This window comes from Rhinolophus sinicus, chromosome X, assembly GCF_036562045.2.
Source record: "Rhinolophus sinicus isolate RSC01 chromosome X, ASM3656204v1, whole genome shotgun sequence".
Classification (NCBI taxonomy): Eukaryota; Metazoa; Chordata; class Mammalia; order Chiroptera; family Rhinolophidae; genus Rhinolophus; species Rhinolophus sinicus.
The window spans coordinates 91,758,472-91,784,271 of NC_133768.1; the positions used below are offsets into that span (position 1 = coordinate 91,758,472).

A 25,800-nucleotide genomic window follows, 5' to 3' on the forward strand; every position below is an offset into this window, starting at 1 on the left:
CTATCTGGCCACTATAGATCCAGGCTAACCCCAAAGAGTCAGTTCCCAGAGTTCAACTAGTCAGGAGGGTCTGGCAGGTGCCGTTGGCCAAATAACAGGGAAGTTAGAGAGGAAGAGATGGGTTTCCTTCCTTACTAGGTGTAAGGAAGGAAATTTGGGGAGAGCCATGGAAAGAAAAGAGAACTCTGAACTTGGAAACTATGCTTTGCCCCAATTTACACTTCCTTGTTGGCTGTGGTATGCCTTGTGCCTACAGGTATTAAATGTAGCCTGAAGGTGAAAAAAATTCAGGTGTTCTGTGTTCCTGTACAGAGCAGGGGCGGAGGTAATGGGACCCCTGGGAAATTTTTAGAGACTAGATCTGAATTAAGAAAGTAATTCACCTCTGGGCCTTTGGGGTCACTTCCTTGGCTTTTTATAAGAATTGTCTAAATGATACAATTAGGTTATGTTAAATTAGTATGTTCTAGTTGGGGGTAATTAAACTCAGTTTCACTTAAATTAACATGTTGTTATATTCCCTACTATTGTTATTCCTTGATTTGCTTTGAGGCATTCCATTCAGTTACGTGTTCAGTTCATTTTTCTTTTAGTTGAATTGCTCAGAATCTTTAGAACCTAATGCTATTAAAATTATTTTTTAAAAAATGCTAAACAAAAAAACAAAGGATTTTAAAAATGTGTTCTAAGACCTAGGAGTGGTGATTGAGAGAAGCAGTTATTTAGTTAGGCATATACTTCTTTTGTTTTTTTCTTCCCTGATCCTGTTCTTTCTTCTTTTCCCTCAGAAGCAGAAGAAACTCTTTTGATTGATATAGCTTCAAACAGTGAGTATTTTTCTGAATGGAGTTGATTTTCATTCAGCAGATATTTACTTGAATACCCACTATATTTAAGACACCTCTTTTGGCACATCTTGTATCTTACCATCTTATCCTCTATTCTCCATTTTCTTCAGGCAGCCATACAAATTAGCATTGTCTCCCAAAAACATTTAGGCTAACTAAGCATGAGAAAAAGCAAGTGGCTGGCAAGAATCTTGGCTGGCTGAAAATATGACCTGCTTTTCTAATGCTGAATTTCTTTGACCTACCAGTTAAATCACTGCTGTGGAATTGGTAAATGTAAGAAGGCCCAGAAAATGTTTAAAGCACAAAGTTTATGAGTGTTTTTTGCTGTTTTTTTTTTTTAACCATTGTTTTAAGCTCCCCCCCCCCCACTTATTACTTTTGCATGTCAAATCATAATGTTTTTCTTTATTTATTATATTATTTGGGAGGCTATAGAATCCCTCTTGTACCAAAGATAACCTTATTTATACCAGGCATACCTTTTTTTTCTTAAAATAATTTTGTTTTGTTTTTTTATTTAAGCCCCACCCCCTCAAGGCATCCCTTTATTAGAGAGAACATTGTGTTCCTTCTTACTGTTTTTATTCTTTCATTCGTTTCTGTTTTAAGCAGATCATCACTGATTTTATTTGCAAGCTGTTCTTTATCATCTAATTGTCCTGTGTTATAGGGAGGAGATAACGAGCACTTGAATGCTACTGTGACTACTCTGTGGTTGCTATAGAAAAGAGTAGGTAACCACAAGAATCTAAATCAAACTGGTTGCCTTATCTCTTGGTTGAGTCCTTGGATGAGTGGGGCTTGGCTCTTAGTGTGGAGCTACAGATTATACATACTTTTGTTTAGACGCAATCTCTGTCCTTGGCACCAGTAATTTGCATTAAACAGTTTACATGGGCTTCTTCTGGTTTGGGTTTTATTATTCTTTTCTTTGGTGATGGATTTTGGAAGTCTTAAAGGCTGATCCTGAAAGGCTAAGTAAACTCAGCTGTTGGTTTCTTCAGGTACCCAAGAAAGCAAACAATTTGATATCTCTGTTTCATTGTGCTTTAGAAAGGAGAAGGCAAAAACGACACTAAAAACTCCAAATCTGAGCAAAGGTAGTTCAGCAGTGACTGACATTGCTGCTGAGAGAAGATACCAGAATCTCCTAGGTATTTCATCCAAAGCTGAAAAGTTAAACTGAGCTGTGCCTTTTCTCTTATAAACACCTAATTTAGGGCTTTAGGTTTTTTTGTTTTGTTTTGTTTTTTGGTGGTGGCCTCTCCCACACAGAAATTAGCCATGTGTTGCTCTGTCCAGAGTTCAAGTTACTGGATCACAGAGGGGAAATAGTTAAGTAACCACTTGAATTTTTATTTCTTTGTTATTTCTGCTCATTTAGTAATATTTGCACTGAAACTAGATTTTATCTCAATCCTTGGGCTTCATACATAAACTTTAGAGCACACAGTACGTTGCAGGAGGAGGACCCTGGGTTTGTTAGGCAGGCCTGATTTTAATGTAAATATATATTTTCCTATTGTCTAGATGTTGGTATTAAACATTTTAAATTAATTTTTTTTCTGATTGTCAAGGTAATATATCTTCATTATATACAATTTGGAAAAATTTAAAGTATCAAATTAAAATTATGCTCCTGCAATGTGTAGATCACCACTGTGGTTACCATTTTTATATAGCTCCTTCCACTCTTTTATTTATACTTTTACATAATTGGAATCCTTGTATGTAGGTTTTATCTTATATTTTCATTTAATGTTAATTATGGCCCTTTCCCATGTCATTAAGTTATTTAAAAACATGATTTTTAATTACTAATATTTCACCATATATGTCAAATTTTATTAAATTAACTCCTTTATAAAATTAAGTCATTATCAAGGAACATGATATCGCTCTCTACTTATTCAGGTTCTCTTTGTATCTCTCAGTAATGTTGTGCAGTTTCTTCATATACTGGGGGTGCCAAAAAATGTACATTTATTTTAATTGGATCTAGGAGTGTCTTTTTTCTTTTCCTTTTTTTAAAAAAAATTGGGGAATGTTGGGAAACAGTGTGTTTTTCCAGGGCCCATCAGCTCCAAGTCAAGTGGTTGTCCTTCAGTCTAGTTGTGGAGAGCACAACTCAGCTCCAAGTCCAGTTGCCATTTTCAATCCTTAGTTGCAAGGGGTACAGCCCACTATCCCATCGGGAGTTGAACCGGCAACCTTGTTAGAGCTTGCACTCTCACAACTGAGCCATCCGGCCACCCCTACAGCAGCAGCAGCAGCTCATTGTCTTCAGTCTAGTTGTGGAGGGTGCAGCTCACTGGTCCATGTGAGAATCAAACCAGCAACCCTGTTGTTAAGAGCTCGTGCTCTAACCAACTGAGCCATCCGGCCACCCCAAATGTACACATTTTAAGAGATGTTATCTATGTATTATTTTTCCAAGTTGAATTAAATTATGGTACCAATGTGTAGTATGTTCTCTCAAAAGATGGCGTTAATCAAATGAGTGCTAGCATCATTCATTGTATTACAATTTTAATACAGTTTTTTGTCCTTTCTTAAAATGTGTATACCTATTTTTGGCACCCTCTGTATATCATACATTTTTAAGTTAAATATTTTATGGTGAATTTTATTTGTTTGATGCTGTTGTCAATGGAACATTTTTTCTCTTCTTATTGCTTATTGTTAGTATACAGAGCAACTATTGAGTTGTAGATATTTATCTTTTATCCAGCCACTTCACAGAAATTTAATTTAATTTTTGGCTGTTTGTTTGTTTATTTATTTATTTATTTATTTGGGTTTTGATAAACAGCACTAGTAATCTGCAAATAATAATTTTGTCTCCTTTTCAGTAACTATAACTATTAGTTTTGCTTCATGTCTCATTACACCAATGAGAATTTTGAGACCAATGTTAAATAACGATGATGATTCTTGTTTAGCTCCTGATTTCAGTGAGACTGCCTCAAGTGGTGCTTTGCTGTTGAGGACATGATTACCTATTGATTTAACAGGGTTTTTTAAAAAAAAACATATTGAGAAACTGCATTTATTCTAAGTTTGTGTGGTTCTTTAACTCGTGAATATACATTGAATTTGATCAAATGTCTTTTCAGTATTTATGGAACTTGTTATACTGTTGTTCTTTATTTGATCTATTGGTTTACTGTATTATACTCATTTTCTGATATTAAACTTTCCCTTATGTGTTCATTATTCATCAAATATTTGTTGAGCGCCCTCTATTTGCCAGGCACTAAGTGCTACAGAATCAATAGAGAGCCACATAGATAAGGTTGCTGCTCCTGCTTTGGTTGTTCTTCTGTGGTTTGGTACTAGTGTCACATAGATACCTATAATCCATTAATTCATTCTATAAAAATATAAATACCTTTCATGTGCCAGGCACTGTGCTTACTAGACTCTAGAGATATAGCAGAAAGCAATATAGTCATGGTACTTCATGGAACTTAGTGCAAGAAACAGACTTTAAGTTGATAAGGTATAGATACTTGCATACCATGTTTCCCAAAAACAAGACTGGGTCTTATATTAATTTTTGCTCCAAAAAACGCATTAGGGCTTATGTTCAGGGAATGTCATCCTGAAAAATCGTGCTAAGGCTTATTTTCAGGGAAACACGGTAATTGCAGTTTTGATAAATGCTGTCACGGAAAAATACAAAGAGTTTTAAGAGGGATAACTAAATTAGGCAGAGTGATCAGGGAAGGCCTTCTTGAAGAAGTGACATTTAAATTGAGGCCAGAGAGGTTAAGTAAGAGACAGGTGGAAATGGGGAAGAGTATTCCAGGTAAAGGGAACCACATGTGTAAAGGCCCCAAATTAGGAAGTATCTTGAAACTTTTTTTTTAATGAAAGAATGCCAAGGTACCTGGAATAAAGCTTAGTCACCAAGGTAGGATGGGCTAGGGCCAGATCAAATAGGTCTTCTAAGCCATGGTAAGGAATTTGGATTTTCAGATTTAAAAAATGGGAAGAATATGAAGGATTTTATATTGGGGTATCATCATTTGTATGGAAGCCAGTTAGGAGATTGTTTTGTTAGTTTAAGCTAAGGAGTCTGGTGACAGTAGAAATGGAGAGAAGTGGACAGATTTGATAAATGTTTATGGAGGTTAAATCAACAAAGGTTGGTTTGGGTATAGGGGTGATAGGAAGAGAAGTGTCAAGGATGAATCCCAGGTTTCTGGCATGAATGTGGATGCTGGTACCACTTGCAGAAATGAGAACATTGCAGGAAGAATGCGTTTTCCTATGGGGGTGGGTGGGTCATGAATTCAGTTTTAAGTATGTTCAGTTTGAGATTTCTTTGAGGCATTTGAGTGTCGGTGAGAAATTAGCAGTCGAATGTATGCATCTGAACCTCAGAAGAAATGTCTGGGTCACTAGCACATAGATGGTATTTAAAAGCAAGAGAGATGATGTGATTACATATAGAGCTGTGCTGTCAGAGTAGCCACTAGTTACATGGGCCTATTTAAGTTAATTAGAAATAAAATTAGAAATTCAGTTCCTCGGTTACACTAGTCACATTTCAAATGCTCATTAACCACATGTGGTCATTAGTTACCATATTGGACAACACAATTATAGAATGTGTCCATTATCACAGAATGTCCTATTGGACAATGCTGATACAGAGTGAGAAAAAGGTTTAGGATTGAACTCTAAGGAATTCTACTTTTTAAAGGTTAGATAGAGAAGGAGCTACTTCAGAGGGCACTGAAAATTAGGGAGTGGGGGGAGAGAGACTGAGACACTAGATGAATATGGTGTCATAGAAACCTTTGGAAGAGATTATTTCAAGTAGTGGTGTGGGGACAGAGCCAGGAGTGCAGTTTCCAGGCTCTTGGCCTCACGTGGAAAGGTGCTGGCTCAGGTAGTAAATGACCATCAACTGTGATTAGATGGTCGTCGGCTATGACTGGTTGGCTGTTGGCTGTAACCGGTTGGCCAATTGGCCACTGATATAACTGCCGTGGCTACGTTGGTTGGTTGGATGGTTGGCAGGCAGAAAAATGGACGGCGGATTGTGGATCATGTGGATCCTGCTTCGTGTGTCTTGCCTGGCCAACAGCGAGAATATAGTGGTATGATTCCCCTATCTATGGCTCCGTGGGTGTTCCTTTTTGGCCTCACCATATCCTGCGTTCTTATGTGGGGAGTGGTAGCTGAGACCCCGCATGACACCCTGCATGACAAGTGGTCAACTGTTGATTTCTGCTAATAGGTCAAATGAGACAACTAAAGAGTGTCCATTGGACTTAATAATGTGGAGGTTATTGGTAACCTTATCAAAGCAATTTCATAAGGGTGGTGGAAGCCAAAGTGATATTGGAGTGAATTAAAGAGAGACATAGGAGGTGAGCAATTATTGACTTTGGTTTTTTAAAGAAGCTTGAGTGTGGAGGGGAATAGCGATATGGACTAGAGTTGGAGGGAAATATGAGGTCGAGGAAGGTTTTTTTGTTTTTAAATTGAGGGTGATTTAAAACACGATTTAATTTAATGCTGATAAGAAGTAGCCTATGAAAGGGAGAAGTTAAAGATACAGGGGGAAGGTGTCTAGGAATGATTGTGTGTATACGATTCCTGAGAGGATCAGAGGGGTTGTAGTTCAAAGAAAAGTTGGCCTTTGATAGGACTACTTTTCTTCCTTGTATCTGAAGGGAAAGGAGATGAGTACAAATACAGGTAGGTTTCCATGTGATGGCTTCCATTTTCTTTGAAATATGAGGTGAAGCAATCAGCTTGGAATGAGAGGACTTGAGAAGAAGGGGATCCAAAGATTGAGGATAAATGAGAAGATGTGAAATAGTTGTTCTAGATAGTAGTAGGAGACTGGTTGACTATGGAAACTTAGATTGCTCCCTATACATTGAGCACTCAGTTGAGGGTAGCAATCAATTTCTAATGGGGGGTGTGTGTGTGTATGTATGTATTCCCTCTGGTTGCTCAGATATAAGTACAGAGAAGGCAATTAGTTGGATTTCAGAAATCGGGTCGGATGTTATCCAGGTAGGTGCTGTGGAAGAACAGGGTGGTAAGGCTGTTCTGGACTTTTGGAACAGAGTATAATGATGGCATCTGTTTGGTAAAAAGAGAAGTGAATGCCAGAGGGAGTGAATGAATACTGAGAAAATGGAGGGATCAGTGGGCTGGAGGTTCCCATATGAGCAAGTAAGCTGGAAGGAGTAACAGGTCAGAGTGGGATATTTGAATTAGAGATTTAGGAGGTGGTGGTGTGTCTGTGATTATAAGGTCCATGGTATAACTGAGAGAGTTCCAGAAGGGACTGAGGGAGTAGGTGGCTGAGATGGAGGGGCAAGAACATTGGATAAGGAAGTTAAAGGTGTTGACTGGGTTTTCTGTGCTAATTTTAAAGGGTACCCAAAATTAAGGCAGGAGGTTTTATGCAGAGGAAGCCTTATGAGTCAGGTATTGAACCCTGCATTAAGAAGGTTCTGGGAGGATGGTAAATGCTCTCATGGAGGAAGGAAGGGAAGACACTGGTATAGCCCAATGGGTGAGCCTCAAAGGAGAAAGGATGTTTTTCCTAAGGGAGGTGGGGAAGGAATGGTCTGGAAATGGCATTAGGACAAATAAGGACACCAGTCTTCAATTACATAGGGTGTGAGAGACTATAAACAGCCTCTACCTTAGAGAGCTATAGGGGGATTGCTGCTCCCATTTGCACCAGACATTTGCAGGTGACTCTGATTTTCAATCCGGATGCACGATAGAATCACTCAGGGAATATTTTAAAAACTACCAGTATCTGGGCTTCATTCCCAGAGACTATGTTTTATTGGCCTGGGGTGGGGCCCAAGTGTCAGTATTTTCTAAAAGTACCCCTGGTAATTCTAATAGCAGCCATAGTTGGAAACCACTGAGAGATGCAGGGAATGTTCAGAGGAGAAGTTGAGGAACTAAAAGTGTTTGCTGATCACAAAGAGTCCCAATGGTTTTGGAGAGGAGCTGATTAGGAGGTTGGGTTGTGGGGTAATTTGTCCTCTTTCCCATGCAGTGTGGTGAGAAAGCATCTAGTGTTATTTTGTAAGCAATTTCTGGAATCTTCTGTCTGTTAAGTGGGTTAGTTTATTTTTTTATATTTGCTAAAATATATCTTTCAAGGATTGTGTGAGAGAGAAACTATGTGTTATTGTTCTAAATTTCTATCAGATAGAAACTTCTCTTATTTATTTTTTACTGCTTTTAATATAAATGATCTGAGAAAGAAAGGACTACTTGTACCCTGAAGGAGTTTTCCCCTGTATTTCAAGGCTGCTCCTAATTGACAGTCTTTATTCATGCTCTTTTTTCTTTCCTCCTCCTTACAGTGAGTGGCACCTCATGAATTTCTTATTTCTGGTTCACTTGGATGCCTTCTTTTTCATTTATTTCTCTAGTTTTGCCTCTTTTCTTCTGATCACTAAATCTATGAAGATAGAAACTTAAGGAAAAAAAGACTCAAAGGTTCAGAAGTGGATTTCCACCTTAAGAAACTAGGATTTTCATTTGATTTTCTCATCTCTTTGTTACTTACAAGTGTGAAAGAGTCCAGTTAAATAGTCATTTATTCAATGTCTTCTGTCTGCGAAGTCTGTCATTGTCATCAGTAAGGTGACCAACCATCCCTGTTTGCCTGGGATGTTCCTGGTCTTAGCTTTGGAAGTCCTGAGTCCTAAGAAGCCCCTCAGTCCCGGACAAACCCCAGGAGACCATCAAAAGTGTTGTGCTGGATAACTTGTATGTGTTCCCTGCCTCTTGCTCTTAAGGAGCTTATAGTTTCTGGGGGCCTGAGAAAGCAACACGTGTAATAAATCAGTTAAAATGTAAAGAAGTACATACGTAGGTTTCCTGGATCACCATATCCAGACAAATGATACAGATGATAACTAGAGGGCATCAGAAAAAGGGAGGTAGTATGTTGTATACATAAGAAACTGAAGTCCTAGATAAATTTGCCTCTAATTATACTGTTTCCCAATTGGTTATACTTAAACCAGACTACTCCTAGACATAGGTCATTATTATATTGCTTTTGTAAGTTTATTCAAGGCATACATATACACTTGTAATGATGTATAGATGGTGCTTTTTAGAATGATTCCAACCATTCCCACTGTTCTTTTCTTTTTTAATTAGTTTGTAAATTCAATTGCCTATGTATGATCTATACCTAGGAACAAACCATCCTATTTCTTTTATTTCCTTCATGCTTCAGAAACTCTTACTATATGATCTGGATTTGAAATGGTAGGAATTTCCAGCTAAGAGATGGAAGGAGGGTGGCTGGGGAAATGATACTTTGCTAGAATTTGAAAGTTCCCACATTAATATCTGAAAGATATATCAGAACCTAGGAAACTATGATTTTAGTATGTATCATATCATTATACTGGGCTACTCATTGACACAGTTATCAGCCCCTTAGATATCCCTCTCTGCATCACCCCCAATCCTGCATCACCCCACTACCACCACCACCACCACACTGAATCCCTTGATCTTGTAGACATACTTCCTACATTAGAGGTCTGGAATATTTGTTATATGGACTTTCTGTTACACTAGTAAGTTGAGAATATGATCCCAAGAAAACATTGTGTTCTAAAGCTATATATGTCTGGATTTCCATTCATTTTAGGTGGCTGCAAAATTCGGGTTCAGGGGGACTGGACCAGAGAGCGCCACTTTGAAATCCCTGATGAGGAACACTGTTTGAAGTTCCTGTCAGAGGTCCTTGCTGCTCAGGAAGGTAACTCAAGATTCAGCAGTTTTCTTTCTACTATCTGAATGGGAATGAAATTCTGACATGCTGATACAGAGGCAAATGGCCATGAGCAAAGTATACCTCATCCCCTGAACCTTGATAGCTGATTTTTTTTTAATTCAGGAATGACCCTAGGGCTGGGTTAGGGAACAAGTCTTATTCAACTTTAATGACACTGAGCCAATTTCCAGAATCTTCGGTGTCATGGCATGGACAGCTTACTGTAGGCTGTAATCTGCCTTCTGCCCCCAGATGATCCCCGAGCTGCCCTCATTTTCTTAGTCTCTTCCTTTACATTCAAGAATGCTGCTGGCCCCTGCATTTGAGGAGTGCTGAGAGAATGACTTTTGGGTGTGGTAAATTCCACTCAATGAAGGGCCCCCGGGTTTCTGACCATGACCCTTACCTCTCCAGCACAGTTACAGCTTCTTGTTCCAGAGCAAAAGGACTCATCCAGCTGGTACCAGAAATTAGACACTAAGGACAAACCTGTGTTTTCAGGTACTGAAAAGATTCTTTTTTTCCCTGGTTGCTTTGATCATTGCAGAGTCAACAGATTTTTATCTGGACAGATAACATAATGTGGATTAATGTCAATGTCAGACACCTCCTATAGAGTTGTTTTATGGAGTCCATGCCCACTAACTAATGTGCACTCTTGATCCTTTCTGTGGAATGTTAGCTCTTCAGGAGCGAGCTTAGTAGTGTGGTAAAAAATGCAGGCTCCAGGGCTACACTGCCTGGGTTTGAATCCCCAATTCTACGACTTACTAGTTACATGACCTTGGTTAAGTTACTCAACAACTCTTAGCTTCCATTTCTTTCTGTAACATGGAAAAATTTTAATAGCACTGACCTCATAGGGTCTTATGTGAGATAATGATATAATCCCTTATGATCAACCAGGCATTGTGCTAAGTCTTCAATAAATGTTAGCACTCGTTATTTAAGGTCCAAATTAATGTAACTTACTATTGATCTAGTTAATATGGCAGTGCTTTCGGTACAGATGTGCTTCTTCCTCCAAAGTTCTCAACTTTTTGTTTGGTATTTGCCATTGAGCAAATAGTGATCAAATCAAAACCACTGATCAAAGAAAGCCTTATCTATACTGGCTAAGTTGGACGTTATTTCTCCCTCCTTTGGTGCTGGGTTCTGTGTCTTTCAGGGCTTCTTGGATTTGAGGATAATTTTTCATCTATGAATTTGGACAAGAAAATAAATTTACAAAATCAACCTATGGGGATTCATCGGGAGCCCCCACCCCCACCCCCTTCAATGAATAGAATGTAAGTCCTATGTCAAAACATATTTTCAATGTAGGAGACTTTTTTATTTTAGGCAGTTTCACTTTTGAATTTCTCATTTATTTGCTAGGCTTCCACGTGACAAAGAAGCTTCTAACAAGGAACAGCCCAAAGTGACCAACACCATGCGGAAGCTCTTTGTACCAAATACCCAGTCTGGACAGCGGGAGGGTCTCATCAAACATATCCTGGCAAAGCGAGAGAAAGAATATGTCAACATTCAGGCTTTCAGGTTAGTCATTTTTATACTTACTGAGGTATAGCAGAAAATGGCCTTTTGGTAGTTGTTAGTTTAATTAGCTTAATTAAGAATGAAAGCATAATAAAAAGCAATGGTCAACTGATTCAAGGTAATCAAAATAATGTAAATGCTACAATTTATGCCATGCCTATTAATGTTGCTATCAACTCTTAGAGAACCAAATCAAGCTCACATGCACTAGAGAATTGTCCCCTAGCACATTCCGTAAGCAAGTGTCTTTTTCTGTCAGACACCTGCTGGATTTTTTTCCCACCAATATTGGAAAATTAAAGTCCACCATTACCACTTGATCTTAACTTAACTTCGCTAGTTAACTAAATAAGGTTTCACCTGATCCTCTTGAAGGGGCGGTCTGTCTTGGATTCTTTCCTCTGTATCATATTTTTCATGTCACCTTTACTTGTTGATACCTTCTTTTCTGGACCCAGTGTGTGTGGTGTGTGGTATGGTGTGGCCTGGCGTGTATCCCAATGTACAAAGCAGTAACACTTTTCTTTGTTATTTGTGAAGAGCATGTACCCTTCTAGTCCAAGATTCCAGTCCCATCTGCTATCCCATTATGCTTCATTTATTCTAATTCAATCATAACTGTATTCCTATGTTAAAACCTCCAATTCTTCATTTCCCCATCATGCTTATATTTGTATGTAGACAGTTAAGACAATCATGAGTTTTCCCTTCTGCTTTCCCCTTTAATACTCTATCTACCTCAACTGAATTTCCTACTCAGATATCCCTGTAATCCTTCAGGGCATGAGTTTTGGGATTCAACTACAGCTCCTTACAGAACAGATACCTATATTAGGCATGCTTACAGCATGAAGATATCTCTTTCCCATCCGCAAGCTTTCCCTTCAAATGTGAGTTTGGATATAGTTTAATTGAAAGGAAATGTGGTAGAGCAATTAACTTTGTGTTTTTTAAATAGATACTTGGTTCCTCTCTGTAGGTTCACCTGATATAAAACGTACAGAGAATAAGTTCACTGCCTTTGTGTTCTACAAAAACCTCTGCAGGAGGTTTTTCTTAGGTGTGTGGCAAAACATTTGAGAAATTATTATGTTGGTTTATTGTGAACCTACACTTGTATAGAAGTGATGAGAAAACTTCTGTTGGTTCATTCTTGACCTTTGTTTTCACATTATTTTTGGTATTATGTATTAGGTTTTTTGTTGGAACTTGGAACGTGAATGGCCAGTCTCCAGACAGTGGGTTAGAACCTTGGCTGAACTGTGATCCGAATCCTCCTGATATCTACTGCATTGGGTAAAGAACACATCTGGAATTTCCTTTTGGCTCTGTTTGGTGTTAGTTTACATGACATTTTGCATTCTTTTTTTTTTTTTAAGAAAAAAAAATTATTTGGTGAAAACCTACTATAGACTATAAGTGAGAATTAACTTGTGGGTCAAATGTGTGAGATCAGAAAGGAACAGATAAAATAGTGTAAGGAACCATCTAGTCCTCTCAAAACGCATAGAAAACTATATTCTTCATAGAAATTGAAACATGTGTTCAGTTCTAACAGTGATGATTCCTAAGATATATAAGCAGAGCTCTACTGTTTTCCTTTGTGGAGGTTTTTTTGTTTACATCTTGCCTAGCCTGTGCATATACTTGTGGAGAGTCTTTGGAAAAGAAAGCTACTTGTCCTTACTGATCACCTGGGTCAACAGAGGAGTTCTATGAAATTTATCCCATTCCCTTTTTCACTTGTCTCAAAATGGGACAGAAGCTAGTCAAAGATAATTATGGGATATGTATAGATCTCACATCCTCTTGCTTCTCAGATTCCAAGAGCTGGACTTGAGTACAGAAGCCTTTTTCTACTTTGAATCTGTGAAGGAACAAGAGTGGTCCATGGCTGTGGAAAGGGGTTTGCATTCCAAAGCCAAGTACAAGAAAGTAAGCCATATTTAATTATCTTTTTTAGTACATGACTGAATAGAACTCCCTAGAACTTATTCTGTTGTCTATAACTTGTTCCAAAAGAACGGTTTAGTTGAATTCTTTCCCATTTGTAATACTGGAATATGGCAGACTAATCCTTTTTATACCTGTTTCCTAGAGAAAAAATATTCCCTGAGCTTTCTGGTCCTATATTTTCATTGCTCAGGTAGCTTTTAGGAGAAAAAAAGTAATTTTGTTCTCATAACAATAATTAACTCAAAATGATTACATTTAAGGTAACTGACCTGTGCAATAAGAGTTTAAGATTGAAATTGTTCACTGACACTGTCAGAACTAGATGCTTTACAGAAAAGCAGTTTGAAGCATGTAGGTGCATATGGTGTGCTTTGGAATCAAAGCAAGAATAGAAGTGTTGTGGAATTTAAATGAGTTCTAAACTTGGTTGTAAGTCAAGAGTAGTGTTGACTTTAACAAGGTGGGCCAATTTGTTGGTCTTTAGAAGGCACAAGGTAGAGGCTACCAGAGAGTTATTTTAATTGCAAGGCTACCGCACTAAAACCTTTAAAACGAGTCGTCTGTTTAAGTAATTTTCGTCTGTATCTTCTAACAGTTAATTTAGGTTATAAAGCTCCTGATGATGTTATTTCTCTCATATAAGTCCCTGGCTAATACATATTTCAGATCTATTTCTACTAGCTCTAGTTCACAGACTTAAAATAATCAAAATAAAAAGGATTGCTGTTTTATAAAGGTAAATTTCTTAGGAAGTTGAAAATCAGAAACAAGGAGGAGCAAAAGGAACAAGCTTGGATAGAGGTTTTCTCTTTATTATTTGAATTTTTAATGCTCCCTACTCCCTATAGGCTAGAAAGTGATTTGAAAAATGGGTCTAGAGCTGAGTGTACTCATTGTCCCCAAAGACATTTAACTCTTACTGGTCAGAGCCAGATTAGAGCTTCCCCAGAGAAATTTTATTTTCTCTTTATGGGATCCACTGGGAAATTAAATGATTTGGATTCAGATTTGGGCATCGTTATGTCTTCTTGGTGGAATATTAGTTGTGGGAAATCAGCTATGTAGTATCTAAAAAGAGTGGTATTAACATGAACCTTTTCTAATTTCCTGGAACTCATAGGTTCAACTAGTTCGTCTTGTTGGGATGATGCTCCTGATATTTGCCAGAAAGGATCATTGGCGATATATCCGTGATGTTGCTACAGAAACAGTTGGAACTGGAATCATGGGGAAAATGGTGAGTACCTTTGGAAATGAGCTTGATTATTATTATTTATGTCCGTGTGAAATTTAATTGCCATTTGTGTCGTTGTACTAAATGTGAATACTTTTGCCAACAGGGAAACAAGGGTGGGGTAGCTGTGAGATTTGTATTTCACAACACTACCTTTTGCATTGTCAACTCCCACTTGGCTGCCCATGTGGAGGACTTTGAGAGAAGGAATCAAGATTATAAGGACATCTGTGCACGAATGAGTTTTGTGGTCCCAAATCAGGCCCTCCCGCAGCTGAACATCATGAAACATGAGTGAGTGGTTAAGTTTCCTTTAACTTTGAATAATAGAGCTGAGAAGAGATTGAACGTAGTGACAAACTAGAACTGTAAAGAGTGAAGGATTACCATTTAGGGATTGGGGTGTCAAAGGAGAGGATTTTTGAGGAATACCGGATTCACTGAAGCAGAGAAATTAGATTTGCTATCAGAGAAAAGGTTAGTTCTGTTAGAGGGTACTAGGGTAATACAGGAGGGGTCTGTCAATTGGAGTCAATTTTTACTGTTTTTTATTGCAACACAGAAATGTGCATTGTAAATATAATAAAAGATAAAAGTAAAAATCCCTCATTTCTTATCCTCTACTCTCCCTAGCCAGTCCCTCTGTCCAGAGGAAACCACTGTCAAAAGCCTGGTACCCTGTTTCCCTGAAAATAAGACCTAGCTAGACAATTAGCTCTAATGTGTCTTTTGGAGCAAAAATTAGTATAAGACCCAGTCTTATTTTACTATAAGACTGGGTCTTGTATTATAAAATATAATATAATACCAGGTGTAGTATAATACCAGGTATGATATAATACAATACAATACAAGACTGGGTCTTATATAATATAAGACCCGGTCTTATATTAATTTTTGCTCCCAAAGACACATTAGAGCTGATTGTCCGGTTAGGTCTTATTTTCAGGGAAACACGGTGTCGTGCGGGGTGTCTGGCGGGGTCTCTGCTCCCGCTCCCCACAAGAGAACGCAGGATATGGTGAGGCCAAAAAGGAACACCCACAGAGCCATAAGTAGGGGAGTCATATCACTATATTCTCTCTGGCGGCATCCGCCTCTCTGCAATCCGTTCTTGTTAGCTCAGCCACCATCTTCTTGCTCACCCCCATTTTCTGCTAGCGTAGCCACAGCAGTTATATTAGTGGCCAGTGGCTCACTGGTTACAGCTGACAGCCAACTAGCCACAGCTGATGGCCATGCAATCACAGTTGATGGCCATTTACTACCTGAGCCAGCACCTTTCTATGTGAGGCCGAGAGCCTGGAAACTGCTTTCTGGGGCTCTGTCCCCATACTCCACCCCTACAGGCTCTCGCCTCACAATCTACATGACAGGCGTCTTCCGCGAGGGGCCCTGTGCGAGGAGCCTGGAAGTGAATGCAATATTTTGGACACAGCCAAGCTCTCTGGGCACAGCCAGGGTTTCTCAGGGCACCACCAGTACTTTTGGGCACAGCCAGACTTTCTGGGCTTCTTAGGGTACCACCAGTTTTCCCGGACACAGCCAGGGTCTCTCAGGGCACTGCCACTCTCTCTGGGCACAGCCAGACTTCCTTGACTCAGCCAGGGCTCTCAGGGCACTGCCACTCTCTCTGGGCACAGCCAGACTTCCTTGACTCAGCCAGGGCTCTCAGGGCACTGCCACTCTCTCTGGGCCTCTCAGGGTACCGTGCTGGAACAACAGCGACTCACAATCAAGGTGCTTACATATTCTCGATGGTGGCCGGTCAAGGCACAAAAACAAACATCCGCCAGTTCCACTACGTGGTGGTATGTTCCCAAACAGTCAAGCGGTCCATTAAATTAGGGATGGAAGGCAATTCCCCATAGTCCATAGTCATTCACCAGGGATGTCCTGGGGGTGAGGGATGACCTTGACCTCACCCGCATCTCCCACGGAGGACTCAGCAAGCCTTTCCTCCTGGGACAAGTCCCTCATCCGGGCTGCCTGAGCAGGAACTTCCCACCCCACAGGGCTGCAACGACCTTTGCTTTCTCCGGTCTATGCTGGTTGGGGAACCGTCCATGGCTTCCCAACCCTCCACGGAGATCCAGCTCTCCAGCAGCTACATGGCTTTTCCTGTGCTGGTGGGAGAACTGTCCACATCCTCCCACCCCTCCACGGGGGTCCAACTCTCCGGCAGCTGTTCCTCCTGGTCTTCCAGAGACTGAGTGTTCATACACACAAACTGCTCCACCACTCTTCTGAGAGCCGTGGCCGGCACCATATCCTGCCAACTACGCCATGTGTCGTGCAGGGCGTCCGGCGGGGTCTCTGCTCCCACTCCCCACAAGAGAACGCAGAATATGGTGAGGCCAAAAAGGAACACCCACGGAGCCATAAGTAGGGGAGTCATATCACTATATTCTCTCTGGCGGCATCCGCCTCTCTACAATCCGCTCTTGTTAGCTCAGCCACCATCTTCTTGCTCGCCCCCATTTTCTGCTAGCGTAGCCACAGCAGTTATATTAGTGGCCAATGGCTCACTGGTTACAGCTGACGGCCAAGTAGCCACAGCTGATGGCCATCCAATCACAGTTGATGAACATTTACTACCTGAGCCAGCACCTTTCTATGTGAGGCTGAGAGCCTGGAAACTGCACTCCTGGCTCTGTCCCCACACACGGTATGTATCCTTCTAGGTCTATGCATTCTGTGGGAACAGAGTCCCAGAGAACAGTTTCTAGGCTCTCGGCCTCACGTGGAAAGGTGCTGGCTCGGTTATTAGATGGCCATCAGCTGTAATCAGATGGCCATCTACTGTAGCTGGGTGGCCATCAGCTGTCACTGGTTGGCCATTAGCCACTAATATAACTGCCATGGCTACGCTAGGGGGTGGGTTGGTTGGCAGGGAAGTGCACAGTGGATTGTGGCTAGCAAGTGCTGTTAGCAAGTGGATTGTGGATTGCGGATTCTGTTGATCCTACTTCCTGTGTCTCACCCAGCCGCCAGCGAGACTGGGGTGCAGGAAGACCCCTCATTGGGGTACTGGTGGGTGTTTGCTTTTGCGTCTCGACCAGCTGCCATCGAGAATATAGTGGTATGAACTCCCCTATCTATGGCTCCGTTGTTGTTCCTTTTTGGCCTCACCATATCCTGTGTTCTTGTGCGGGCAGCGGGAGCTGAGACCCTGCATTACACAGTTCAATATGACAGCCAGTAGCCATGGGTGGCTAAGGATATTAGAAAGCAGCTAGTCCGAATTGAGATGTGCTGTAAGCAAAAATACAGGGGATTTCAGAGAAGGAAAATATGTAAAATATCTACATTTTTAAATATTGACTTGGATATATTGAGTTAAATGAAATTTATTGTTAAAGTTATTTCACTTGTTTCTCTTACCTTTTAAATGCAATTACTAGAAAATTTAAAATTACATTCATGATGTGCATTGTATTTCTTTTGAATAATGCTGTTCTAGACTTTTCTCTATGCACCTACAAACACACACATACTTTTTATATAGGACTATATTATATTTGTCGTGGATCATTTTCAAGCCAGTGTATATAGAGCTACGTTGTTCTTTTTAATAGCTGTCATTAAGAATAGGTGTGGCAAAGATTTAAAGACCCCAGTGGATCAATAGTATAATATGAGAGAAAGGTTAGTAAAGAATGGGACTTAATTAAGGATAGAAGCAGAAATCAGTTGAGGAATGGCTTGGATGGTAGAAAATGATTACTTGTAAAGAAATTAATACTAGTAATTGAAATTCTGAAAGGGTGATGTGGTTTGGAATAAGTGGTTTGAGACGGGACTTGTAGGAAAACAAAAGATAATTTAGGGTATTAGAATCAGTAGAGAGTAGGGTAATGGAGGAAGGAGTAGGGAAGGGTAGTGATATTGGCCTGTTTCCATATTGTCTCGACAATTAGGATCATATGGGATTCTTTTTCACAGTGGTAAAGTCAAAGCCTTGATATTAATGGTCATAAAGTTGCCCTGAAATTCCATAAATTTATTTCCCCATGATTCCAGAAATTCCATGTTGCACTTTAGATTGGCAAAGAGACTCATTCAGAACTTAAGATAGCTCACAGGAGAATCCATTTTGCTGTGGTAATTTCAGGGTCTTACCTGTGAGGTTTTCAGCACAGCTAGGTGCCTATTACTGTGAATGTGGGCCCAAGGATCCCATCGTGAACCTGAACCCCATAGTATGCCAGTCTCCTGCCTGCCTGGGATTTGGATCTGGGGCAGCAGTAGAAAGATTGGCTGTGTGGAGAGCCCTGGACCCATGTTTGCTAGTGAGCCCTGCCTGGGAGAGCTGTCATTCAGACCACACAGACCTTACCAGAGACCCTGCAGAGCGTGAGGGCTCAGAGATTCAGAAAACGTTCAAATTCTCTTCCCTTAGAGACCTGGCAAGCAGCCAGGCAAAATTTTGAAGCTAGTCCAGCAAATGAACTACATGCTTCTTTCTCTCAGGCAGTTAACTCCTTGGCTTCTGAATCCCATGCATATACTGTATTTCCCTATCTGTTCTTCATGTATGGAGAGCCTATCCTGTCTATTTTGTAATACCTAGTCCCTCTCAGGTGTTGATACGTAGTACTTGCCCCCAAAAGATAGTTACAGCTCCAACTCCTTGTCAAGTAGTGATAAATGAATCCTTATCAGTAATCAACCCATTTTTCTTCTCTCAATTCTTCTCTGATTGATTTTTATGCTAATTATTGCTACTTCTGTTCATGTATTTCTTAATCCTCAGTGTTGTCATCTGGTTGGGAGATTTGAACTATAGACTTTGCATGCCTGATGCCAATGAAGTGAAGAGTCTTATTAGCAAGAATGACCTTCAGAGACTCTTGAAATTTGACCAGGTAAATTTTCATTTTATAGGTACTTCCCTAGATAGCAAATAAAATTGTTAGGTTTATGAGTTAGATGTGGGAGGTGTGTCTCACTCCAGGAATAGATGGAAAGGTCTCATTATCTTGGAAACAGTGTGATGAGTGATGCAGTGAATACACACAGGTTTGTAGTGCTTTTATTAAGCGCTTAGATGGCAGGAGGGGAGGTAGCGATAGTGATAAAGAGTACATATAAGGTTTATTCATTAAAGTTTTATCAAGAAGAGATTTGTGTCAATGAGTTGGAGAATGGGTAGGATGAATTGGAGAATACTTCCTGGAGGAAGGGGGCCTTCAGCTATGTTGATGTGATTTGGCAGATGGAATAGGGAAAGCTTCTCTGATTGACTTGGCAGGCTGAGCAACAGCTTGGAGGTAAGAAAGGGAGGCCCTGTGAGGCGATTGGGAAGCACAGAAGAGAAGTTTGCCTGGGACAAATAGCACAGACTGTGGTCTAATAGGAACTGATTGAGAAGTTGGGGCTAGCTGGGTTATAGTTAAAACCTGTGGGGGAAAGCATTTATTTGGTAACATATAAAACTTGATATTCAGTCACCTAGTTTTCTGTTTATTTCCCTCAGTACCTAGCACATGATTTGCATTTTTATTTCAGCTTATGAATACTGGCTGCTAAAAGTGAATTTTTTTTCAAGGGAAGAAAATGTTTCAACTTGATTTGAATACCTTTAAATCTTTATGTGAGAATTTTGACCTTACATAGTCAAAATTCAGGAGTTTTGCAGTAGAATGATTTTTGTAGTGAACCTTTCTTGGCCATGTCTTTCTTCACATTGAGGTTGGCTGGCTAATTTCTTTGTATGATTTCCTCTATCTCACCTCCAAAGGGTGTCCAGTTGGAATAAACTCTGAGTATTATGTAATTCTAGTAAAATATTTTAGGATAACTTTCAAAACAGTTTATAACTGTTCACTGAATTTGGCTTCTGGAATTATCCACTCAATATTTGTGTGCTTTTTTTAAAATTAAAATTGTGCTAGATAGTTCCTGTCCACCTTCAGGGAATTTATGATTATTCAGATTTCATTTTTCCATTTTTACCAGGCCACTAATAGCAATAAAAAATTACTGATATGCTCATAATGAGCATTCTATCTGTTGGTGAGTTTATGTGTTACTGGAATGGCAAGATTTAATTCGTAAGGTACAGAAATTATTTATGTACTCTGACAGTTGCAAAGGCTGTGGAACTAGATACTTAGAAATGGCTGATCAACCTGATTGTCCCTAATATTCAGTTCGTATTACCCTGCTTATATGATGCTTCTTTCCATTTCTAGCTAAATATTCAGCGCACACAGAAAAAAGCGTTTGCTGACTTCACTGAAGGGGAAATCAAGTTTATCCCCACTTATAAGTATGACTCTAAAACTGACCGATGGGATTCCAGGTAAAGTAACAAGAACCTCCTCGTAGAATATGTTAAGGCCTGATCTTATTTCTGTCCCTCCATACTGGTGAAGGGCTAGGAATTTTTTAGGTCTTTCCAGAAGCAGATATAAAAAATCTGATGCCTCAGTGCTATTACAGAAGAGTTTTTAATTCATGTGTATTCAAAAGTGAGCATATCTTTAAAAAGTGTAACTTCTGTGTCAGGGCTGTTGAAGTTTATGTGCTGCCTGCAGTGCCTTATTTCTGTCACCTCAGCAGACTTGCTTAGATTTTGACATACCTGATCTTGCCCCTATTTCCTTACCATTTACCTGTTCTGTTTTTTCCAAACTGTTTCTTAACTATTTAACTCAAGACACCATTAGATGAAAACAAAGAGACTTGAATGGTTCTTCCAGCACAGTGGTTCTCAATACTGAGTACTCATTAGAAACTCTTTCGGAACTTTAAAAAATAATGATGTCTGGGTCCAATCTCTCCAACTGCCAGTGAAAGCTGAGACCGAGTCTGGGAAGCCCTTTAATTTCCTAATTACTCCCAGTAAAGTGCCATTGTCAGTACTTCCTGGTAGCTATTTGTCTTCCACCTACTATCTATTTCTTTGCTTCCTGTGGTTTCCTAGCTGGCAGAGCCCAGCTTGAAAGAGAGAATCCCTGGGCATATTCAGCTTCTTTAGACTCACAGAGCACTAGAGTGTGGTGGGGAGGAGTCTGTGCTCCACAGGAGCCGGTCAGCAAGTGAAAAGTGACACTGATAAAAGATCTGTACACTGGTCTTGTTTCTTCCACTCACCTGACTTGAGAGTCAACTGAAGAGCTACTGATAAGAACTTATTTGTGGGGTGGCTGGTTAGCTCAGTTGGTTAGAGCAAGGTGCTCTTAACAACAGGGTTGCCAGTTCGATCCCCACATGGGCCACTGTGAGCTGTGCCCTCCACAACTAGACTGAAACAACTACTTGACTTGGAGCCGATGGGTCCTGGAAAAACACACTTAAAAAAAAAGAACTTATTTGTGTCACCTTCTGAATCAGGTGTACAAGGTGTTACTTATTTTAATAGAAGGATGAATGGGCTTTTTCCCTACTTTTGGTATTCTATGTGCTGTTATGTGTTCAGAATTGCATGCTTAGATGTTAGTTCATTTCTAGTAGGAGAAGCTAGACTTGTCCATAAAAGCCCAGGTTTAAAGGAAAAAATTCTACTATTACTAATCTCCAGAGTTTAAGCCCAGTCTGGGAATACAGGATAGGATTTTTAGATTTTATTAGTTGTCTGTCTTTTGCAAAGTATCATTACGGTTCATAGAGCAAAGGAGGAGGACGTGTGCTGAATATAATCCTGAACTTCTGAGGATATTTTAAGAAGGTACTATTATACTTTCCCATGGGACAAGGTTGTTGAAGATGTAATCCTAATCTTAGGAGCACTGTTTATTCATTCATTAGGTAATTGTTCATTGAACACCTACTTTGCAACAGATACTTTGCTGGGGGCTGGGAATTCAGTGGCAAACAAGCAGACACACTTCCTTCACAGAGCTTATAATATAGTAGGGAAGATAATAGTTGGGGATTTTAAGAAAAGACAAGTGTATGTGACAAGAGGGCCTAACCTAGGTCTGAACCAGTGTGGTAGGTATTACACTCTTGTGTGGTATGTTCTTTTTATAATTCCTTTCTTTATTTGCAGTGGGAAATGTCGGGTTCCAGCCTGGTGTGACCGAATTCTTTGGAGAGGAACAAATGTTAATCAGCTTCATTACCGGAGTCACATGGAACTGAAAACCAGTGACCACAAGCCTGTTAGTGCCCTCTTCCATATTGGGGTAAACACTTGTTTGTTCCTTCACTTATTTGTGTATTAAGTATCTTTTCTTAGAACACTGTTTACATTCAGAACAGATCAGTAGTAGTTCAGTGATCCATAAATGTTTCTAAAACCAAACAATCATTTGCAGCATTGAGAAGTTAGTGCCCTCGACCCTTCAAAATGCTGTTTCTATGGCTTTTAATGCTCCAGGCCTCTTAGTGACGGAGATGTTTCTCATGCTGCATAATGGCTGGAAAGTAGCTTTAGCCTCTGTCATGCGGGGACTCAGCTCCCGCTCCCCACATAAGAACACAGGATATGGCGAGGCCAAAAAGGAATACCCATGGAGCCATAGATAGGGGAGTCATACCACTATATTCTCGCTGGCGACTGGGTTGGAGACACAGGAAGCAGGAGCCACATGATGCGCAATCCGCCTGCTACTTCTCTGCCAACCAACCAACCAACGTAGCCACGGCAGTTATATCAGTGGCTAGTGGCTAACCAGTAATAGCTGATGGCCAACTAGTCACAGCTGATGGCCATCTACTACCCAAGCCAGCACCTTTCCATGTCTGGCCGAGAGCCTGGAAATTGCTCTCTGGGACTCTGTCCCCACAGCCTCTTAAGTCCTTATGTAAAAAAGAGCGGCTAGGTTTTAAAGGATGAGTAGCTTTTCATCAGATAACTTGTAAGGAGCGGAAGCACCGGGAGAGAGATTCCAGTTGGAGGGGTGGGGACAGCAGGAGCAAAGGAATCCATTGGTCAATAATATTGTAATAACTATGTATGATGTTAGATGGGTACTAGACTTTTCAGGGTCATCACCTTGTAAGCTATATAAATGTCTAGTCACTGTGTTGTACACCTGAAACAAATATAGTACTGTATGTCAACTGTAATTGAAAAATAAAGTTCTAAAAAAATCTGAAAAAAAAATACAGTCAAATTTGTATATACGTTAAGCGTATTGTCAGCCCTATTTTAGTGAACCCTTCACATCCAGGAGCACAGGTTTAAAATTTTTCTTTAACACTGTTGTTTCCTGGGCTGAATTAATGGCCAGTTATTTAGCTGTTTTTTGTCTCTGTTGTGAGTAGAGTTTTTGTTTTCACATTGTATCTTCTAGCTGTGTGTTATTAGTATGCAGGTTATATCTTGGGATCTTGTTGATTTAATTAATGACAGCTAGTACATTTAGATTATTTCTTATAGATTGTCTAGACTTGCAGTCATACATTCTGTCAGAATATGTATAGTACATTGCTTGATAGGATGGACTTTATAACTAGACTGCTTAGATTTGCATCCCAGCTCAACCACTTTCTGTGTAACCATGGAAAATTTATGTAATATCCCTGTGCCTCAGTTTTCTCCTCTATAAAATGGGAATAAAATAATACCTACTTATGAGGATTAATGAGGAAAGACATGCCAAAAGCATAGGAGGGTGGTTACTTTCTTCTGTATATGTCAATTTTGGGGGCTTCTGAGATAGGCTATCACCCACATGCCTTATCCTACTCCTGTGTGTTTTTTTTTATCCTACTCCTGTCTTTTTTTTCAAATGTTTCATTTATTTTTTATTAGTTTCAGGAGTACAAAACAATGTAATAGTTAGACATTTATCATTTATATCCCTCACACTGTGTGAACCCCCCTCCCCCCATCCACTATCCCTCTGACATCGCATACAGCCATTACATTTCCACTGTTTCTATTCCTAATGCTGTACTCCACTTCTTGTAACTATATACACACACATACATATATATATATATATATATATATATATATATATATATATATATATATATATATATACATACACACACATACATATAAAATTGTAGTGACATTCATTATTGTTCAGCTTCAGCTTCAGGTGTACAGTGCAGTGATCAGGCATCTACATCATCCCTGAGGTGATCTCCCTAATAAGACAAGTGTCCATCGGATACCCTACAAAATCTTTACAACATTATTGATTACATTCCCCAAATTGACTTTCGTATCCTCATGGCAATCTTGTGGTTACCGATTGTGCTTTCTAATCCCCTCACCTTCCTACTCCTGTCTTAAAGGGGAATGACTTTGAGGCATTTCTTTTATGTAAAACATTAGTTCTTGGTCTTAGAATAGAGTCTAAATTTTATTGAGGCAATCATGACTTTACTTTAGTCTATTTTTACATTTTAAAATAATAATAATAATAGTAAGTATTCCTCAAATAGTAGCTAATATGTGCCAGGAACTGTATCAGGCAATTTACATACCTCTCATTTACTCCTTCTAACAATGCTTTGAGTTAAATATTTCTCATTTAGCAGATGAGCAAATGGAGAACCAGTGCATTTAGATAACTTCTTTAAAGAGCATTCAGCTGCGATTCCTGAGATTCAAATCTTAGGTCTGTTTAACTCCCAACCCTGTAGATGCTCTTTCCACTAACTTTACAATGACTCTATAGCTCAGAAGAACTGACTAGATATGCCCTCAGATACTACTTTTAGCCCCAACTAATTTCTAGTTTGTGCTTGTGGGCTGCTCTGTTTTCTTTTTGTTTTTTTGTTTTTTAATTAAAGTTTATTGGTGTGATAATTGTTAGTAAAGTTACATAGGTTTCAGGTGTACAGTGCTGCAATACATCATCTGTATATCACACTGTGTCCTGTTTTCTTCATTTGCGTTCTCTTAATCCATTTTTAAAAGGATGTCTTTCCCCAAACACTAACCTTTTTGGTTTAATCATCTATGCTTGGCTTTTTTGTTTGTATTTCTTTTCAGAACTTTGGAATATTTGTAATACTCCATACACATTAATCCAGAGCTCCCAACAGGATATTTAAATTTTTTCCACACTTCCTATGTATTTTTGTGTATCTTTAATAAAGGTCTACCATTCTAGTTTTCAGTACTCTTTAAATTACACAGGAATTCAAAAGGGCTTTGTCTTTAAAATTGAAAAAAAAAGCAAACTTTACAGATAAGGGTGAGGTTCTTTAATTCCTGTTCTATCCCCCATTCCCACCTTTGCCCAAAATCCCACTCCCCAGCCAGGCCAACTACTCTTATGGATTTTTATTTTTATAGGCCTCCACTGTCTAATAGGTCTTTCTGTGATGACAGATCTATCCTGTCGAGTACATTAGCTACTAGCTTCAGGAGGCCATTTATCACTTGAAGTGTGGCTAGTGTGACTTTGAGAACTGAATTTTCAATTTCCTTTACTTTGAAGTAATTTAAAGGACTACTCGCTATTATATTGGACATTACAGTACTAGACCTTTGCATATGCTTTTCT

The 25,800-nt window shown here is 39.6% G+C and overlaps 1 protein-coding gene across 5 annotated transcripts in view; it reads left to right on the forward strand.

Annotated features, from left to right (window-relative positions):
* Positions 1 to 25,800, forward strand: part of OCRL (OCRL inositol polyphosphate-5-phosphatase) — a 65,075-nt gene that overhangs the window by 13,659 nt on the left and 25,616 nt on the right. For 4 of the 5 annotated variants that reach the window (XM_074323274.1, XM_074323276.1, XM_019732289.2 and 1 more), the window contains exons 4-15: positions 789 to 827; positions 9,523 to 9,633; positions 10,063 to 10,149; positions 10,817 to 10,937; positions 11,026 to 11,187; positions 12,382 to 12,483; positions 13,008 to 13,122; positions 14,264 to 14,380; positions 14,484 to 14,671; positions 19,134 to 19,245; positions 20,575 to 20,684; positions 22,377 to 22,512. In XM_074323274.1, coding sequence (XP_074179375.1) covers positions 789 to 827; positions 9,523 to 9,633; positions 10,063 to 10,149; positions 10,817 to 10,937; positions 11,026 to 11,187; positions 12,382 to 12,483; positions 13,008 to 13,122; positions 14,264 to 14,380; positions 14,484 to 14,671; positions 19,134 to 19,245; positions 20,575 to 20,684; positions 22,377 to 22,512 — 1,400 coding nt within the window. The remainder of the gene's footprint in view (positions 1 to 788; positions 828 to 9,522; positions 9,634 to 10,062; positions 10,150 to 10,816; positions 10,938 to 11,025; positions 11,188 to 12,381; positions 12,484 to 13,007; positions 13,123 to 14,263; positions 14,381 to 14,483; positions 14,672 to 19,133; positions 19,246 to 20,574; positions 20,685 to 22,376; positions 22,513 to 25,800) is intronic. The other variant, XM_074323275.1, reaches the window with a different exon arrangement.